This window comes from Podarcis muralis, chromosome 15 (genome assembly GCF_964188315.1).
Source record: "Podarcis muralis chromosome 15, rPodMur119.hap1.1, whole genome shotgun sequence".
Classification (NCBI taxonomy): Eukaryota; Metazoa; Chordata; class Lepidosauria; order Squamata; family Lacertidae; genus Podarcis; species Podarcis muralis.
Window position 1 is genome coordinate 32,101,369 of NC_135669.1, and position 16,245 is coordinate 32,117,613.

The window sequence follows — 16,245 nt, forward strand, 5'->3', positions numbered from 1 at the left end:
TAAGGATGATAAAGTTTTCACAACCTGGTTAATAAGAAACCACAATAAATTGGCTTTGCGGGTGGGGGGGGGGCAGGAAAACAACATCGCAGGTCAAAAACCTGAAACATTCCATACTTCCTTCACTCTTTCACCTTTTCTCCCACTTTCAGACTGACTCTTTCTTTTTATATTCTTGTATTATTCCCCCTTGTCCCGCTGTTTTTCCCCCCTGGGGAAAACTGCTCTTTAGCGCTCAGTCGGAGAAAACAGCAATTTCCCACAGATGGCTGTTTGTTCTGATTTAAAGCTAAAGAGAGGTTTTTTCCTGGGAAGGGAGCGGGACAAAGGGAAAACTGCTCGGACCCATGCTTTCTAGACCAGGGCAAGTGGAAGTGTGGTTGAGCCCATCAAGAGAGGTGTCCTTAAGACATAACCCGGCTCAGGCCCAGGGCAGGAGCAAGGTGGGGGCAGTGGGGGTGGTCCGCCCTGGCTGTCATCACTGGGGGGGGGGGTGACATTCGTTCCCATGGGCCACCCGCGACTCTCGCCTGCCCCAAGCCATCGGGGGAAGGGGGGTTGTTGTGCTGCTTTTCGGCACTTCATTTTGTCAGCCCCGCGCTCCCGGGCTGCTGGAGGAGGCATGCAGGCAGGCAGGCAGGGAGAGGATGGGGATAATAATAATAATTTATTATTTATACCCCGCCCATCTGGCTGGGTTTCCCCAGCCACTCTGGGCAGCTTCCAACAGAATATTAAAATACAATAACCTATTAAACATTAAAAGCTTCCCTAAACAGGGCTGCCTTCAGATGTCTTCTAAAAGTCTGATAGTTGTTTTTCTCTTTGACATCTGGTGGGAGGGCGTTCCACAGGGCGGGTGCCACTACCGAGAAGGCCCTCTGCCTGGTTCCCTGTAACTTGGCTTCTTGCAGGGAGGGAACTGCCAGAAGGCCCTCGGCGCTGGACCTCAGTGTCCGGGCTGAACGATGGGGGTGGAGACGCTCCTTCAGGTATACTGGACCGAGGCTGTTTAGGGCTTTAAAGGTCAGCACCAAGGAGGCAGGAGAGTAAACAAGTGAAGGGTGGAGAAAGGAGAGAAGCAGAAGCTCTATCAACTGAGGACCCAAATCCTGCAACCCCCCCAAAAAGCTCAACAGCTTTGGCCAATCCTTCCCTAAAAAAAGCTCAGCAACCTCTGGCAATAACAATGGGCAGAACACAGCCAGTCTTTTTATACTGTGAGTAGATTGCAGTCTCTTGGGAGTCCAACTAGATTTTAATGTTTGGGGGGGGGGGGGTGACAAGAAATTTTCCTCACTGGGTACCACCAGACCTTGCTACGCCACTGCTCAGGCCTATTCCAGGCCCGAATCCTTGCAGAGCCCGGATCCTTACACAACACTTCTGCAACGTCCCCCTCCTCCTTTTGTCTTTGGTGCAGAGTGATCGAGAACCATCACATGGTGGATGGCGAAGAGTACATGATGCAGTACCCGGAGTACGGGAAGGGATGCCCTTTGCAGTGCGACTGCACGACCGACTGCTACCAAGACGACAGCAGTCACCGCGAATACAGGTGAGTCTCCCGTGGAGAACACAGGTCATTTCCCACGGTTACAAGAAGGGTCTCTGTGAAAAGGCGTGGGGACTTCTTCATGCTCTGATGGTGAGAAACAAACCCTTGGGCAGTACTGCCCCCTAGCTGATGTGGCATTACTTGGGGGGGGTTCTAAGAGGCAAGCGGGAGGCAGGAGGACACAGAGACCAGGGGGTGGCAGCGGGTGGATGCTAAGAAGTGAGAGGGTTGTAGTGGGCTGTAGGTGGGCTGCCCCAAACCCATTGATCGCTTATTTGCCATTGACCAGTTTAGTGCCTAGAGCGAAACACCTTCCTCGCTTCGCATTTAAAGTTTTACTGCTCTTGATCACTTACAAAGCTATTTAATTTGCCACGTTGGTTTGTATTTACGGTTCTTGTCACAAGATAGCCAGTTATGGGAGATAGCCATTGATTTTTCTTATAAATTAGCTACCATAGGTCTGCGGTAAGCGAAGGTTTGTTCGTGCCTGGTAAGGAGTTATACATAAATAGCTCATGCTATAAATGTCCATCGCCCTTGCGTCTTTGTCAGTGAAAATATTTTTCATGCAACGTCTGGTGCCACTGAATCAGTTTTGTTGAATTAACCAGACAGAAGGTTTTGAGTGGATTTTAAATAAATGCTACTGTACTGTTGTTGTTGTTAATATGCCGCCCATCTGACTGGGATGCCCCAGCCACTGGGCGGCAAACTGCTATTCTGAATGATGTTTTTAATAGGGTAGGGAAAACTGAGGGTGAATTTATGGAACCAGTGGGACTGTGCCCCAAAAATGTTTGAGAACCACTGAATTGGCTTACAGCAGGGTTCATCAACGTTGTGTCCTTCAGAGGTGGATGGACTACAACTCCCACCATCCCAGGCTCTTAGCAATGTCACCTGGGGGCTGATGGGAGTTGGAGTCTTATTAGCTTATGGAGTGTATTGTGTTGGGGACCCCTGTAAACCAGCAAGTGCCTATCCTAAACTCCTCTTCCTCCTCCTCCTCTACAGGCTGAAGAGACGATCGAGCAGCTCCACCTCTCCCCCGCCCAAGAAGAAAAAGAAAAAGAAATCAGGTCATCGCCGGAGCCGGTGAGTCACCCCCCAGTGGCGCTGATGTTGGGTTGGAAGGGCAAGCAAGTGGATACGACCCGGGCCAGGGACTCTTCAATCCAGCCAGAATGCCGGGCTTTGAGCAAGTCCTATACAAGGATGTGGGAACCTTTGGCTCTCCAGATGTCACTGCTGTTTACTGCAACAAATTTATTCATAGCCTTCTAGACCGCAATCTGGAAAAATAAATAAATAACCCCAAACAGTTAAAAACACAAAGACAACAGACACATTTGAAACAGGGCTGAAACCCAAACAAGTGGTAAAGACCATTTTATCCTGCCGGAACCAATATGGCGTCATCTGTTTCTGTTAAGTGCAGATAGTGGGGAGGCCTATCGTATCGCACCAGGAATGCTATTTCAGTTGGTTAGAGCGTGGTGTTGATAATGACAAGGTTGCAGGTTCGATCCCCACATATTTCCTGCGTTGCAGGGAGTTGGACTAGATGACCCTCAGGGGCCCTTCCAACTCTTTTGATTCCATGTTTTGGATTTTCCCCAGGCCTTTGTGCAGTCACAGAGGCAGCCTCCATTCCTGCCTGCAACATAACCCGCTGGACTCTGGGCTCAGCACACTTTCCCTGTGGTTGGCGTTGCCAGTTTCTTCTGCCTAACACAGAGACCGGCTCTGCTTCCCCCGGCACAGAGACACTTCTCGAGGCTTCAATGTGCCAGTATTCCACGCCTGACTGTGAAACGCATCCATTCCTGGATGTACTAAGTGCAGAAAGCGGAGGGCGGAGGTCTCAGCCGTTCTTCGCCTCCAGTTCTCTCCCCCCCCCAACCATCCTGATTTCAGATCCCTCCGCTAATGATTTCCTCCTCAGAGCTCAGCTAACATTTTAATGAGTGTGGCTTTCTTAAACCAGGCCAGGGGGAAATGAAACTAATGAGGAAAGTAGCGGGGGGGGGGGGCGGACCAGGCGAGAGCGGCGCTGTCTCCTCCCTTGAACCAGATGATGATGTATAGGCATAATGTATAGGTATATGTATAAATTCTCCATAGGGCTGAGAGGGTTCATACCACCCTATGGGGGCTCAATCAAAAATAAAAAATCCTTTGAAGCCTTAACCCAGGGGACAGGAGATTTGGAAGGTTGCCTGGGTAACTGGGCACAGGAAGTGATGTCACAGGGGGATTTGGGGGCCTTTGGCATGAGGCTTGGGATAGCTAAAGAGAAAGAAAACCATTTTGGCAGGCTTGCTAATGGCAGGCTGGGGGAGATCACAGCCTCCAGCATTTCTCCAACGAGAATAGGGATGCCCTATTTAATAATAATAATACAGTGGTACCTCAGGTTACAGACGCTTCAGGTTACAGACGCTTCAAGTTACAGACTCCGCTAACCCAGAAATATTAACTTGGGTTAAGAACTTTGCTTCAGGATGAGAACAGAAATGGCGCAGTGGTGGCGCTGCGGCAGCGGGAGGCCCTATTAGCTAAAGTGGTGCTTCAGGTTAAGAACAGTTTCAGGTTAAGAACAGACCTCCAGAACGAATTAAGTTCTTAACCCGAGGTACAATAATGATGATGATGATGATGATGATGATATTATTAGTTGTACCTTGCCCATCTGACTGGGTTGCCACAGCCACTCCAGGCAGCTTCCAGCATATATAAAAACATAATAAAACATTTAAAAACTTCCCTCTACAGGGCTGCCTTCAGATGCCTTCTAAAGGTTGTATCTCCTTGCCTTGGGGCGGGGGCATGGCTGTCAAATTTTCCCTTTTCTTGCGAGGAATCCTATTCAGAATAAGGGAATTTCCCTTAAAAAAGGAAAACATTGACAGCTATGGGTGGGGGGGGGTCACATAACTCTATACCCTGCAACATTTCTCCAGAAAAAATAGGGACATCCTAAGGAAAAGTGGGACATTCTGAGATCAAATCAGAAACCAGGACAGCTTCTGTAAATCTGGGACTGTCTCTGGAAAACAGGGACACTTGGAGGGTCTGGGAGATGCCTTACATTTCAGTGCTGTGAAGAACAAGCCCCTCTTGAGATGACCATGCTGTAAGAACAGTACTTTGTAACAATACATTACAAAGTCAGCGTCAGTTTCCTCGCACGCTGCATTTCCTGCAAATACATTGTGCTCCCAAGTGGTTCCGCGCGTCGATAATTTACAGACAATCACTATAATTATAACGCAGTACGATAGAAAACGTTAGCAATTCAGCAGCGGCTGCTTATTTGATGCAGGGATGGGGATGTGGCGGCCCTCCTTCAGGCACATTTGGTTCCCCTCCCATCTGCCTCCGTCAGTGGTCAGGGATGATGGGAATTGTAGTCGAGCCACGGGTCCTGGAGGGCCACAGGTCTTCCTCTTACCTCTGCTTTCAGCCAAAGGGTGGGGAGGGCACCATGGCCAATGGTATCCGAAGCTGCTGAGAAAGAAAAGAAAGAAAGAAAAACAGAGTCCTACTGCCCTCATCCCATGCTCTATAGAGGTCATCCATTAGGGTGACTATGGCTAATTTAGTCCCCAAACCACGCCTGAAACCAGCTTCAGATGGATCCTGATCACATATATCCTCCAGGAACTCCTGGTATTAATAATAGCAACATACGACCCAGGATTACGCTGGTGGCGCTGTGGGTTAAACCACAGAGCCTAGGACTTGCCGATCAGAAGGTTGGCGGTTTGAATCCCCACGACGGGGTGAGCTCCCATTGCTCGGTCCCTGCTCCTGCCAACCTAGCAGTTCAAAAGCACATCAAAGTGCAAGGAGATAAATAGATACCGCTCCGGCAGGAAGGTAAACGGCGTTTCCGTGGGCTGCTCTGGTTCGCCAGAAGCGGCTTAGTCATTCTGGCCACATGACCCACAAGCTGTACGCCGGCTTCCTCGGCCAATAAAGCGAGATGAGCGCCGCAACCCCAGAGTCGGCCACGACTGGACCTAATGGTCAGGGGTCCCTTTACCTTTTACCCAGGATAGCTCAGTCGGTAGAGCATGAGACTCTTAATCTCAGGGTCATGGGTTTGAACCCCACATTGGGCAAAAGTATACCTGCATTTTAGGGGGTTGAACTAGACCTTCCAGCTCTACAGTTCTGTGATTCTATTATTATACCCCCATTAAGCAAATAAAAATAGCATATGCCAACCCCTCCCCAGAAATGTCTCAACAAGTGGGGCAAGGAAGGGGGGCATCAAATTGAAATCATTAAATTGTTGGCTGCATAAATGAAATGTTATGAATTTCTTTAAGAATGATTGGGAGGATGTCCTCATAGCAAAAGCGTGGTCTTAAGGCAGGGGTCTGCAACCCGCGGCTCTGGAGCCGCATGTGGCTCTTTCACACCTTTGCCGCGGCTCCGGGGCGGATACTAGCGAGGGGAGGAGGTGCATTGTGCGCCCCGACACTCCCCACTGTGGCGGGCGCTGTACTGGCTGTGACGTCGCATGGGGGCGGTGCGTGCGTTAGTCATGCACCGTCCCGACGTCACCTTCCCGCTGTCAGATTGCGGCTCCGGAGATATATTTGTTTTAAATGTCGCAATGGTTTTGCGGCTCCCAGTTGTTTTTTTCTTCGGAAACGGGTCCAAGTGGCTCTTTTTGTCTTAAAGGTTGCAGACCCCTGGCTTAAGGGAACAAAGCAAGATTATATGGTGGTGTGAAAATTGCAATATATGCGTTTTATACACACATTACCCAAGTGAATACATTTTGGCACACATTACTTGGTTGGAGAAGTGCATTGCAAAATTGGGAGAAGTGTGGATTTTGAAGGGTGTCTGTATTTCGTTTGCATATTGTTTCTGGAAGTGTGGATTAAGTTAAAGTTTGTCTTTAAATGTGAACTCAATAGAGTCAGTCCCCCCCCCTTTCTTACTACCTCCCCATAACAGGTGGTGAAATTTAACAAGTTAAAAAAGTGGGGGTGATGACCGCAGCAGATGGCATTCCTTAAATACTGAAATTGGAACATGTGAAATGGGGGGGGGGTTACTACCTAGCATGGCCCTCACTCCCTGCTGGGGTGGGTCTTACCCATAATGCCACCTAAGTAGGGCTAAATTAAAGCAACAGACACATGAAACATAAAAAGGTTTGTAAAACACGCCCCACCCCCTTGCAAAATTGTATAAGCCTGAGGAATGTTGTTCTCTCTTGGTCTGACCTACCTCACAGGGTTGTAGTGTGGATAAAACTGGAAAACCCTGAGCTCCTTGGAGGAAAAAAAAGTGGGTGTTTTTTTTTACAAATTTGACAGATGGAACAAGAGTTCTCCAACCCCAAATCCCTGGCAATGCTTCTGAACCCCACAAGTTATGATGCCTGCTTTCACCTCCACAGGGACTAGCAACTTGCTCAAGAAAGCTGAGATTCTTTGGGTGTCAAATTGAACCCTTTCTGTGTTTGCGCAGGGGCTCAAAAACACACACAGTCCTGATAGATGTGGCCTGTGTAATTTACTTACTGGTTTTAAAAATATGCCAGGTTAGACACTTGTCCGGCCCGGTCGTGATTTCAAAAGTCTACCCTGTTCTACAAACCCTCCGCTCTTTTCAGAGAGACACTCCTTAACCTCTCCTTTGTCTGTTTCCTGTCTTGCAATCTCAGCAAAAAAAGGAAACCTGGATCTGAACGCAGGTGAGTGCCAACAGAATTCGCATCATCCACATGATCTATTACCTATAATTTCCCATATATTTATAGAAACCCATCCAAGGTGTCTGGTTTTTTATGGCTTTCCCCATACGGTTTCCCCAGCCACCCAAAAAGCAGTCCCATAAAGCAAGGGGGCTAATTTGTCTGGATGCCTTTAACCCTTGGATGGCTTCAAAAGAGAATTGGAGAAATTTGTGGAGGGGAGGGCTCTGCCTCTACAGTTGAAGGCAGCCCAGCTTCTGCTTCCCAGTTGCTAGAAACCACAGGAGGGTAGAGGGCTCTTGTGGTCAGGTCCTGCTTGCAGATTTCCCATATAAAGCATCTAGTTCAGGGGTCAGCAAACTTTTTCAGAAGGGGGCCAGTCCACTGTCTCTCAGACCTTGTGGGGGGCTGGACTATATTTTGAAATAAATAAAAATGAACAAATTCCTGTGCCCCACAAATAACCCAGAGATGCATTTTAAATAAAAGGACACATTCTACTCATGTAAAAACACGCTGATTCCTGGACCATCCGCGGGCCGGACTGAGAAGGTGATAGGGCCGGATGCGGCCCCCAGGCCTTAGTTTGCCTACCCATGATCTAGTTGGCCTCTGTGAAAACAGGAAGCTGGATTAGATGGGCCATTGGCTTGATCCAGCAGGCTTCTCTTATGACATTCCCACATGCTTATTCAGCTCCATTTCCTCCTGACAAACTGACGTAGTCCTTTTTTTGCTTTTCAGCGGGGATAGCTCTTCCCCGGTCCGGAAGGAGAAGAAGAAGAAGACAGGGAAAAAACATCGGAGAGACAGGTAAAGGACTCAGGGCTCCCCCTTTTCATTTCCCCCTATCAATAGGAAGGTCCATAGCTCACTGGCAGAACATCTGCTTTTCATGCAGAAGGTGCCCCGGTTCAATCTCCAGTGTCATCTCTGGGGAGGGATGGGGGAAGGCACTGAAAATCCTGGCAGCATCTCTTTTCATTGCAAATGCTTCACTATCCTGGCTTCCATTTTCTGGTCACGCTGGACTGTGACAGGATATTGGAAACTTGTGTGGCTACTTCTGGGCAAGCAGCCAGTTCCAAAGCTGGCCAGTAGCACTGCCAGCTGGCCCAGGGATCTGGACCCTGGAGGCAATTGCCCTCAGGCTGGTAGGTAGAGGAGGCAGAGAAGCTGAGGGACTGGTGCAGCCTGTCCTGTCTGTCCCTCTATGGCTTGTCTGGGCTGCCCATCCACCACTAGTCAGCATGCTGTAGTCACCAGTCAGCAGCGCCACCTGTTGACAGCCAAGCAAACTGCAGCATGACAACACCCTTCCATTTTTATTATATTCGATCCCCGACATCCCTGGCTTGGGCCCTAGGAAGCCGCTTCTGGTCGGTATAGACACCACTGAGCTAAGTGGTTCAATAGTCTAACACAGCTTCCTTTGTTCTTATCTGTCTCTTCCACTAGACAATCTCCTGTTGATAGGAGAGTACATACTTTTTTTAAGCAAAATGTCCCAGGTCTGACCCCCCCCCCCAGCATTTCCAGTTAAATGGAGGCCCCTGGATTGGAAGAGACCTTTCTTTTCATGAAATTGAGGTGTGCCACTGCCAGTCACAACAGGTTAGAACTGGGCTGAATGGACCAGAACTAACAGAGGCTATAGATTGTCGCAACCTCCAACTCCCATCAGCTCTGGCAGGATGCTGTGAATTGGAGTCCAGTGACATCGACAGGGCAACATGGCTGTGTTACATAGAGATAAGTTGCTGCAGGTTCCGTCAGTAAAGGCCATGGTCAATCTTTCTGTTCTTCACAACCCCACCCCACCCACATTCTGGACTGAGATGGTCTGGAATGGGCAATTTATTTGTTATTATTAAATTTATTGCTCACCCTTCATCAGCAGGTCTCAGGGCTGGGTACAGCAATTGAAAATTCAGGAATAGGGTAATCTGGGTGCTGTGTCTTTGGTGTGGCTCTTATGCAAGGAAAGAGATATTTGGCTATGCGCTCCCCCCCCCCCTTTCTCCTGGACCATCTCAACCAGTGTCTCTCCTTTCCTCTCTTTGTTCCTGTTCTTGCCGGTTGCCCATCAGGTCTGCGTCTGGCTCTCGTAAGAAGAGGAGGCACAGGTGAGGGTTAATGGTGTAGATTCCAAACCACCCCCCCACCGCACACCTTGTTTCCCCTAATCCCACATCCACATTCCTCACCTCCTCCCCCACCTGACCAGCAAGGCAAACTATACACTGCCCTCTAGTGGCCAAAGACCACATTTGATCCTCTTTCTAGAACAAATTCACCATTTGCCCCCTTGTCGGGCTCAAGGTCTCTTCTGGCCAAGCACAGAAGAAACCAAATTGGTGCAGGGCCATGAAAGTAGCTCCATAAAGGCCACCATAGCCAGGCACGAAAAGGCCAAAGGATCTGGGTTCAAAGGCTTGCAGGGAACAAGGAAAGTCACTTGACTTGCCCGGAAGGGTGTCACCAAGATTTCACCTGCCAGGAACTCCTGGAGGAGTTTGTTCCATAATGATGGGGCCACCACCAAGGAAGTCCAGCCTTGGACATCCAGATGGGTGCAGGGGTTGCCTGTGGAATCTGCCATGGAAAGATGTCATGATGGTTACCAACTTCAAAGGCATTTAAAAGTGGAGTCAAACAGATTTATGGAAGGAAAGGCTATCAGTGACTACTAGTCATAGAAAACATACCTCTGAATACCAGAACAACAGCAAGAGAAAGTAACTGCACTCCTGCCCTGCTTGTGGGATTCCCAGAGGCAACGGTTGCCAGCTCTGTGAAACATGTCACCCAGAATCTGCCATTGGAGGTGGCTACCTCACTTTGTCTAATGATAGAGCCGGCCATGGCAAAAATTAGTTAGGTGAGCTCTCGGTCTGATCCTGCAGGGCTCATCTTAATGTTCTTATGTGAAGTATGGTCTCTAGAGCTGTTCTCTACAAGCTGGGGAGGGTGTGGTGGCCAGAATTTATATAATAAGGCATAAAATGTACCAACATTATAATCACTTAGTGATAACAATGGAACAGCAAGAGCTTTCAGTGCAGGCACACAGAGCTCTCCTCGTCTGCAACAGCTTCCCTGTTCATTTCAGCACAGGAAGGTGATTTGAAGGTGCAGATAAAGCAATGGGTCATGGTGAGGTGAGATGTCATGACTTGCAAAACGTTCTCCAGACTGTCAGAAAATAGCCTGCCCCTCTGATTCCAGACCCTCCCCCTAAGAGTCAACTCCCCATGGAGCGAATGATAAGCAGGCCACAGGTTTGGCACTTTGGCACCTGGGCAAGCTGTTCCATGAAATATTCTAGAAGGAAAAACTAGCTACTGAGGCTGGTGCTTCCTGTGCCCATGTCTGGTTTCCCTCCTCCTCCTCCTCCTCCTCCTCTCTCTCTCTCTCTCTCTCTCTCTCTCTCTCTCTCTCTCTCTCTCTCCCTCCCTCTCCCTTTTCATGTGCGTTCAGTTTTCTGCTGTCTCATAGGTCCAGAAGTCTCAAGAGCAAAAGGAAAGAGAAGAACAAAGACAGAAAAAGGTGAGGATCAGAATGGATTGCACCCCATCCGCAGAAGAAAATAGCACAAGCTGAATGCTTATTCCCATGTTACTTGCAAGTGAAATTTCCCCCCAGAAGCAAATAAAATGGGAATTAACCATCTTGAAATAACTCATGGAAGATGAAGCAAGCTTGTTTCCTGCTGCTCCAGAGGGCAGGACCCAAACCGATGGATTCAGATTACAAGAAAGGAAATTCTGACTAAACATTAGGAAGAGCTTTCCAATGGTAAGAGCTGTTTGACAGCAGAACAGCCTCCTTTGGAAGGTGGTGGACACTCACTTGCTCTGTTTCCAACAGAGGCTGGATGACCACCTGTCAGGGATTCTTTCGTTGTGATTCCTGAATTGCAGAGGGTTGGACTAGATGACCATTGGTGGTCCCTTACAACTCTGTGATTCTAGGACTAACACCTTGAATTTGGCCCAGTAGCTCACCAGCAGCCAGTGTGATGCTTTCAGAACTGGTGACTCAAGGTCCCGTCAGACTCCTGAACCCAGACCCATGGTTAGGCTCGGCATCCAGGCCTGGATCCAAATTCTGCCCCTCCGTAGCTTGCACCAGCTGGTCCTTGTGCCAAAGTCCTGGCTGTCAATCAGGGTCTGGGTCATGATGGGGGCAGTCCCAGAACTCCTCCTGAGCCACAGTCATGGACTAATTGGACACAGAAGAATAGTAGGGGGAACCAGCTGAGAAACCCCCAGGGGAAGAAGGCTGAGAACCAGGGGAATGGTGGTGGGACAATGGGGTGGGAGGGATAAGAGGGAGAGGACTGGAAGGGGGTGTCAGAATCTGAAGGGTTAACAGGGTTTAGTGAGCTGGGGGAGTCTGTGGCAGAGAGAAGTCCAGAATAAAGAGGCAGAGGTTGAAGCAGGAGCGGAGGGAGACCAAGAGGCAGAGAGGGGTCAGGCTGGTGCAGAGTCATGTGTGCCTCCCCTTCCTGCCACAACAAGCTCCCCTCCCACCTTGTCTTCTAGAGCCAGGAGAGGCATGAAAAGGGAAGAGGAGAGATTAGCTGTGTGTAGGTGCAGTCTCTGATTGCTTGGGGGAAATGCTGAAGAAGAGAGCACTTAGGCAGCTATGGGGAGGCGAGGACCTTTAGTCTCAGTAACTGCTCCATGGGGCAAGACCGACCAGGGATAAGCTGTTGTGCTCATCCAAGTCTGTGCAGATCTTGTTTTCGCTAACAAAGGGTTAACTCCAACTTGCATGGTGTGCCAAGCTGCTGGAGCGCCAGGTTCTGCCTCACCCTCCCGCTTCTCCCCATCCTCTCCCAGGTCACACAGCGAGTCGTCCACTCGGAGGTCCCACAGGCGCAGCAGCTGCAGTTCCCGGAGCGCCTCGCTCTCCTCGGACTACAGCGACTGCAAATTGACAAGCAGGTAGGCTGGGCTTGCGCCTGGTTTGGCCCCAGGTTTAGGGGTGGGGAGGCACAGCTTGGGGGGGGGGCTCTTTAAATGGGACCGGTTGTGGATGGTTTTTTCACTCAAAGGAGGATTAGATAAATTCATGGAGGAGGATAAGGCTAGCTCTGCCTCCAGAGTTAGAGGTGGCGATGCTACTGACTACCAGTTCCTGGAAACTGCAGGAGGGCTCTGGTGCTCGGATCCTGCGTCAGGGCTTCCTACTGGTTGGCAACTGTGTGAACAGGGTGCTGGTCTAGGTGGGCCATTGGCCTGATCCAAGAGGCTCTTATGTTCTGATATTGGCACAAGTTGCTCAGTGGGAGCTCTCCTTGGTGCTGAAACAACCAGCCTGCCTTTCCCTGTGAACTCTTGCACCAGATCAAAGCAGGATAGTTACGTCTGGGTTCTCTTTAGCTGTATTACATCCTTCTGCAGCAAAACCTACCTGGTGGCCTTACCCCATATGCTTCCAATCAACCTGCTTGCTGGCTTCTGTTAGAGCAGCTGGTTGGCCACTTTGAGTAGAGGATGGTAGATCAGATGGGCTGTTGGCCTGATCCAGCAGACTCTTCTTATGTTCCTACTAGATGTTATGCTTCTTCAATTGCTGTTGTCCTTTATTTGTTTGGGAACTGCCTTGCTATTTCTCCTTGAAATAAAAGGGGATCTATAAATCCTTCTAAGAAAGAGAGCAAAAGTCTCATGGAGACCTACATAGCTGCTGACCAACCCTCTCTGTCCTCCCCTTTGCTTGCAGACCGAGTCCCAAGTACAGAGAGGATGCCCAGAAGGGCAGCAGCCACCAGTCCAGCCAGAGCCCCTCCTCCTCCTGTACCGGCCACAGCCGATCGGCCACGCCTCACCAAAACGGGCACAAGGGCGGTGCCCAGAACGGCCGCCATAGCCACGGCACCCTCTTGGAGAAGAAACAGGAGGTATGGACCTTTGGGGTTTGCTTTTCTCAGGGTTCAATCCAACCCCACCTTCCCCAGCTGCCGCCCCCCCACCTTTCCTCCCCAGATCGGATCAGGCCCATCTCACGTTGCTGCCTCCTCTTAGGCGTTTTGCTCAAAGCGTGGCGGACGGGGAAGGCTAAGGAGAAGATGTTCCTCCAAGCCAGGCTTTCAGGTGCTGCTGGACTCCAACTCCCAATAGCCAGCATGGCCAGTGGTTGGGGACGATGGGACCTGCAGCCCCACAGCATCCGGAGGGCTGGGGGGTTGCTCTGGAACTTTTCTCCCTCCCTCCTTCTCCGTCTCTTTCCTTTCTCACCAGACACTCATGTGCTACATCTGCATTGGGGTAACTCGATGGTAGAATTTGGGCTAGATTACCCTTTGGGTCCCTTCCAATTCTGTGAGTCCAGGAAGCACTTTGCAGAGATCTTTTTGAGGAGTAGCGTTGAGGCAGAAATCCATCGCCAAATGTTTTCAGGTCCGAGGATTTGGGTCTGTACGCCAAAGTTTTCCATACTTCTCTTCTCTCCATGCTTTTATCACCACCTCCCACTGCCTGTTTGTGGTCCGCAGGAAAGGTCCCGATCCTGGCTATTGCTGGGAGTCTTTTTGCTTCTTTTTTTTTACCCACATGTAAGCTGTCTGAAGGCAGGAACAGGCTGCAGTTCGGTGGTAGAGCATACGTTTTGCACAGACCATTGCAGGCTGAATCCCTGGCGTCTCAAAGATGCCTGCTGGAGACCCTGCTGGAGAGTTGCTGCCAGTCAGTGTGGGCAATATTTAGCTAGATGGATCAAGGTCACACTCGTTTTAAAGCAGCTTCCTGCTTTCATATGACTAGGAAGCGTTGCCCTCCATGGTTTAGCTTGACAACAGCGCTGTGCCTTTAAAGAGCAGAGATGGGAAAGGAACGGATTCAGTTTGTGTTTTAATGCAATATCACCTACAGCCAATTCCAGGCTTCCCCATCCTGAAAGCAGCCCTCCCCATGATATACATGCTTCAAAAGAAGATGAGTTCTTTCAGTTTAAGCATTCTCTATTAGGATTACCTCCCTCCATTCCCCTCCCCCTACCATTTTACCTCCAAATTTCTGAGCATCTTGCAAGGAAGGAATTCCTGGTACAATCTTCCCCAGAGAGTTTGCTAGGCCAATCCACTCTAAGTTTATCCATTCCACTGTCTCTTTCTCCTCAGCCGTCTCTTTCTCCCTCTTTTTTTAAAAAAAAAAATTATAAACAACATATATACACATTTTTATTTATTTTCCTAACCATGTGATTCTACCTCTTTTCCCCGCACACCCCAAATCACTGTAGTTTGTTTATTCCATTATTCATCTCTATGTGAGCCTTTCCCCCTGCCCTGGCCCAGTTCAAAAAAGGTGGCATTAAATGAAAGGTGAGGGCTCTGTGACCCCCCCCCCCAAGGGTGTTGATGGATTCTAACTCCCATCATCCCTGACCACTGGCCATGCTGGCTGGGGCTGATGGGAATTGTAGCTCAACAACATCTGGAGGAGGGCTGCATCCCTGCACAAAGTTTCCTAATCCAGGGATTGCCATACTGTGTGCCAGGGAAGAATGTGAAAGACACCAAGGAGTTGGTTGCAGAGGTTGCCTGGGTCTCTGCATGAGTCACTGTTCTGGGGTTGGGTGGGTCATTTCCCCTGCCCTCGGACTCATTTTTTCCAAACTGACTTTGGAATCCGTTACGACTCCAGGCTTACATGTGTGATTGGATCCATCAGCACAATTGTGTCCTCTGAAAATTCACTCCCAGAACAGCAACTCACACAGAGGCGTCAGGGATGAGCACTCTTGTGAACGGGGGTTGTTTCTTCTCTCACACTCTAAAACTAGTCATGCAGTGCGCTTCATGTCTCAGAAGTGTGGGAAACAAAGCAGGATGTATTTTAATGCTTCGGGAAATGAATAAAAGAGCCAGCTTTTCTCCAAATTCCCTGATAATACTCGAGTCAACACACGTTTCCTTTGGTTGTCAATTGCGGCTCCTGCTGTCCTGTGCAACTTTTATTTTATTTTTCATTTTTAATCCCAATCTGTGTTTTTCTTTAGCCTCCCGTCCGAAATGTGGTAATATAAAAGTTCAATTTCTTGCTCGGCAGAAATCAGGGGACTGGGCGGGAGGGCGACTGGGGTGTGCCTTTCGGATTCCTGCATTTTCTTTCTTGTTTTCTTCCCTTTTTGTAATGTACAGAAATGCAAACTATATCTTTCTCTTTTTCTTTTTCTTCCATTGTTGTCATGTGGATCTAGAAAATAAATATTATTTCTTCTATTATTATTATCATCATCATCATTATTACAATTTCCCCCTTCCGTTTCGTTTCTTTGTGTGTGTAAGTGTGGAACCCTCCCGGCCAATTGAGAAATGCACAGACGTCTTTCTTTAGTTCTTTACAACCATTGAACTCTGTTGTCTGTTTAAAATTCACATTTAAAAGGGAAGATAACTGTGTAGTTTCCTTTTCCTTTTTTAAATATTATCTGAGGCAAAGCAGAAAGCTCCATTTCCCTCTCCCACAGAAAGTGGTGGGTTTGAGGTGGCTCAAATGAAACCCCCAAACGAATCTGGTGCTATGCCTGTAAAGAAAATGAGAAAATTATCAGGTCAGTTTGCTACTAGAATCATTGTTATCTGTGCTATTTTTCTAGAAAAACAGGTGTTGGAACTCACCATGAACTCCCTTGTTCTCTTATAATGGTGCCCACCTGAGAGGTGCCAGAACTGAAAAAAAAATCCCTGGTTATCATAATTATTATTTACTTGTGTCAGCCACCACATTTTAGTCAACCAACTATTTAGATTAAAAAGGAGTATTTGTTGCCCCCAATTAATCCACCAGAAGGCTTAAATTATCAATATTTTTTAATCTCAGTACTCTTAGAAAAGCCCAGGTGGTTAGCAGCATGTACGATGGGGTGGTAGATGTATCTAGACTACAATTCCCATCAACCCCAACAGCCAGAGTTGATGGGAGCCAGGTTAGGGTTCATGTTTAGAGTC

General features: G+C 48.8%; 1 protein-coding gene across 2 annotated transcripts in view; it reads left to right on the plus strand.

The window, feature by feature from the left end:
• SRRM3 (serine/arginine repetitive matrix 3) overlaps positions 1-16,245 on the plus strand; it is a 110,912-nt gene that overhangs the window by 71,055 nt on the left and 23,612 nt on the right. Inside the window, exons 6-13 of one of the 2 annotated variants that reach the window (XM_077919257.1) lie at positions 1,424-1,558; positions 2,576-2,656; positions 7,254-7,283; positions 8,028-8,096; positions 9,374-9,409; positions 10,764-10,832; positions 12,131-12,235; positions 13,017-13,194. In XM_077919257.1, coding sequence (XP_077775383.1) covers positions 1,424-1,558; positions 2,576-2,656; positions 7,254-7,283; positions 8,028-8,096; positions 9,374-9,409; positions 10,764-10,832; positions 12,131-12,235; positions 13,017-13,194 — 703 coding nt within the window. The remainder of the gene's footprint in view (positions 1-1,423; positions 1,559-2,575; positions 2,657-7,253; positions 7,284-8,027; positions 8,097-9,373; positions 9,410-10,763; positions 10,833-12,130; positions 12,236-13,016; positions 13,195-16,245) is intronic. The other variant, XM_077919258.1, reaches the window with a different exon arrangement.